This window comes from Echinococcus granulosus (genome assembly GCF_000524195.1).
Source record: "Echinococcus granulosus chromosome Unknown EG_S00040, whole genome shotgun sequence".
In the NCBI taxonomy this organism is placed as follows: Eukaryota; Metazoa; Platyhelminthes; class Cestoda; order Cyclophyllidea; family Taeniidae; genus Echinococcus; species Echinococcus granulosus.
Window position 1 is genome coordinate 67,978 of NW_020170420.1, and position 4,032 is coordinate 72,009.

At 34.9% G+C, this 4,032-nt stretch overlaps 1 protein-coding gene across 1 annotated transcript; it reads right to left on the reverse strand. All coding sequences in view use genetic code 11, as the record gives it.

Annotated features, from left to right (window-relative positions):
• Positions 1–715: 715 nt before the first annotated feature.
• Positions 716–3,501, reverse strand: EGR_05421 (hypothetical protein; the record flags this gene model as incomplete). The annotated part of the gene is made up of 5 exons (XM_024494670.1): positions 716–809; positions 843–1,025; positions 1,993–2,052; positions 2,710–2,929; positions 3,444–3,501. 5 exons carry the CDS (start codon positions 3,499–3,501, stop codon positions 716–718), a joined length of 615 nt encoding a protein of 204 aa, XP_024350855.1.
• Positions 3,502–4,032: the final 531 nt, after the last annotated feature.

Sequence of the window (4,032 nt, forward strand, 5' to 3'; positions counted from 1 at the left end):
AAATGATTACTTCCAATGCCGAAGTATCCCTAATATTATGTGCAGAATTTACCACCTCTCTTTATACGATATCAGATCAAAAGCATTAGGAATTCGCGTACATGTAAATCATAAGTTTTCCTTGCAAATATAAGGTTAATATAAAACTTTTCCTAACAGAACTTTGGTTGTTTTTAAAAATAAATTGGATATCTGACTGTGAATTTTAAGTCCTATTATATTATTGGGGTTGTTTATGTCAAAAATTGGTCTAGCACTTATTTTAACTCACCGAGATATTAGTGCTGATGAACGTTTTAAGAAAGTGGAGTAATTTTGCAGATTAGCGTCCTTGACTGCAATGAATTGGATTTTCAATTTTAAAGTACAGAATGGCCAGTCCTTGATGTGCTCAAGCATTAATGCTTTGGATGGAAACACTGACCACATACGATACACGACAATAATGCTTAAAGTTGGTACTTTGTACTGGAAAAATTTTACTATGTTAGAGCTAAAAATGTTGGTTTGCACTTTCAGAACTCAAATACCTTTTGATGAACAAAGTCCTCTCATACAGTCACAGTGGTGGTGAGTGAGTGGAATGCGGTATTCATGTATTTTTGGTTTTTATGGGACCAAGGCATACTTTAGTTAGAGTATCATGTTAAGCTTTTCGTTTATAACTAAGAATAAAATGCCACTATATTTTATGATATTTTATTAATGTAGGACATTAGTTTTGTTCCCAAATAGTATGCGCTGCTCTTAATGATGGCTCTTCGACTCTATCTGACGCACGGTTTTTTGCATCCACGACTTTCTGAAAGCTTTAATTTCTATTTAATATTACGTCTATATACCTTAGCTTTTCGATAAAGTAGACGACTTGATTTATTTCATCCTCTGTATAATCAACAGACAATTTATTCATGTTCACATGATCTTCTTCTTTAGATGCACTTTCAACACTACTTTTAAAGATTTGATTGACAACACCACCGCATTTCCAACAATTTTTTATGACAATACCTGACTGTCCACTCCTTTAATTCCTTTATAAATTGGATTTTTTCTCCCTTAAACTACTAAATGCTTTACTTCCCGTAGAAGGGCATGTCAAAAGTGAACGACTGAAGCAGAGAGAATCAAAGCCGTCATAAATCACAGAAAAATACAAGAATAGGTAGTAGGAACATTTGGTATGTTATTTTATCTGAGCAGCCTAAACCGCCCATATTTTTGGGTTTGTCACATTTTTTTGAATTGGAAATTGACAATCCCTTCCACATGACTTGTTTCAACCTGATGATCGCACATGCAGACCATAAAAGATAAATAAACTGCGATGGTTTATATCCCTTTCTTCACAACGAAAAATAAGCCGTTTATTACACAACAGACAATGATGGCACGGTCAAACTATTTATTTTAAAAGAATCCAATCACAGACTTCTCTTGGACATGAATCTTTTTCTCAAACCTATGTTTAAAGTGAGCTATCGAGGTTGAGACAGATCCTGGTTTGTGTTAATTTAATGATAATTTGGGGCCAGGATGGTGGACGAGACAATTTTAGGTAGAAGGGAAAAAACTGGGCCTATTATTCTTCAAACCCTATTGGTCCTTCTTGATTTGGACTTTCAGCAATTTTGATTGGTGGGAAGTACATGAACATACGGGAATGAAATGGATACACATACATGTGTATAAATGTTCAACCATTTTATACATCATATTTCCGTTGTGTAGTTATCGCACATACTTAAATGTGATCAAATCAAGAAGCAATATTTTAGATATTTTTATATACGTCCCACTCTAAAATTTGTATCCCAAGCCTAAAGAGCCTTCATTAAGTGAAATATTTTAACAGCACAAAGTGGATAATCAACGAACATAAAATCATAACTTCAACTTTAGAATATCCAAAGAATTAACCTCATTTACTACAGTTCTTTTTATAACTATCAGGAAAAATCTTGACGGCATCAGAACACCAATTCAGCTTACAAATCCAAATGCGCTGAATTAAGTTTACTAAACATTGTTTCATCTAAAAAGGCACCACTGCTATTTTTTTAATTCAAAGTTCAATTTAATTTGGTAAATCATGTTGCAATGCCTTCATAGCTTTTGTCTCTTTAAACGGAATCATTTTAGTGGCCAAAACTACAAAAGGAAAGCCCATATCTAAGAAATCCAAATAGTCTCCTCAATGCTGGCACTGTTCATTCTGAGCTGAGTTCAGAAAATCATTGTAATCATAACTAGCAGCAACAAGCTTTCAAATATGCTAATATTAGAGGGTTTAGGTGTCAGAACAATCATACAAAAGGGAGAATTTGACTGAGAAGTTTGGAGCCAAACTAATCAGGCTGTTTATGGTTTGAAGGGAAACTTCAAATGTATTACCAATGTTTATAAGAACCACATGGGACGGATGTGGATGTAGTGCGTCTGATATCTGCTTAAATAGCATTCTTAATTAAGAGGCCATGTAGATGATCAACCGCTGCACATTTGCGGGATGAGGCACAATTTGGGCCGTGCTAGGCGGCCTTGAATGCATGCATATTTGCCCTAGATGGATGTCTTCTTGCATCTTCAGGAAACACTCATGGATCTGCATAAATGTCTTGTTGTGTTGAAGGCAAATCGAGGATATAAACATTTGCAAGTGGAGAAGAAGAACAAGTAGAATCGGGTAAGTTGTAGGCCTGATAATACCTTTCCCATAAATTATAATTTAAACATTTAATAAAATCAAATTTGTGTGCAGTAACAGTTAAATCTTGCTTCCTTTTACTCTTGCTATATTTCAAACTGACTTTCTTCGTACTCTTAGGAAAAAGATTAAAACAAGAAGAGCATCTCTCTTTATCCTGGTAGGTTAATGCAACTGCTTCAATATAATCTCCACGAAAGTGCATTTCAAAGGTCATATTAGCTGAGGGAACAAAATGGGAGGAATAGTTCTCTATTCTCGTAGAATAATGAAGAAGCACGTAGATTGCAAACAAAGTTGACCTCATGACAAATTACAAGGTTCCAAAAACTAAATGACAAGGAACCTTTTCTAACTAACCATATCAAAAAATTTCATCAAATATAATTTTAGGCGATCAAGTTGTCCTAATTATTTTATGCATCTCCTTTCATCTCATAAATACTCTTCACGAAGAGGTTGCTTATTGCTTTTACTAAGATCATATGCAGCGGTGATTACAACTTTTGGGCACACGCCCACAAAAGTGCACTTTGAAACGCTATTATCTCGCCTTTGGTAGATCATACTGCAGGAAGCGTCACCTTACTATGCGGGTGAAGGTACAGTGTCGATTTTCAGTTTTAAGCGACTTTTCCTTAATCATTCTTGATTGTTTCTGCAGCTGGCTAGGGGTTCAGTCAGCCCTATATTTTGTTAACTTGTGTGGACACTTTAAACTGTTAACTCTATTTACCATAATTGTCAAAAGTTGCTTCCATAGAAAGCATAAGTGAACTTACACATACATGCATATATCCAAAGTGAACGGTATATGATTTAATTCATGCTTCTTTCACTTCAGCGCTGCTGACGTAAAAATATCACGGCCAATTTGCTTCAGGTTAACAAAATTAGAAAAATGCTCTAAATGGAGTACATTTATTCGCAAAACTCAGACAAGTTTACCTCTCTCCTGTGAAAAAGACTTAGGGGTGCTATTGCTCTTAATTTACCCTTAAGAAATTGTCACTACCGGGGAGTTTTGCTTAGGTAGATCCTAATAAACCACATGTAATCAGATGTATACTATAAGATACCCTTATAAATGCCTTCTATTAGGCCTATTTAGAGTTGGTCAAAAGCTTGGTCGAAAAATAGTATTTAGTCGATTTGCTATGTTAATGGGTAAACTTCTTTTAAAATAGAAACCAACGGCAATTTGAAAGTTGCTATTTATTGCTTAAAAAATCTGGCGGAAGGAGTTGTAATTTGGACTAAAGTGCAGCCAATTTCTTTTTATACAACGAGGTATCTAAATTCGTGAAAAGTGCAGGTGACTAAGT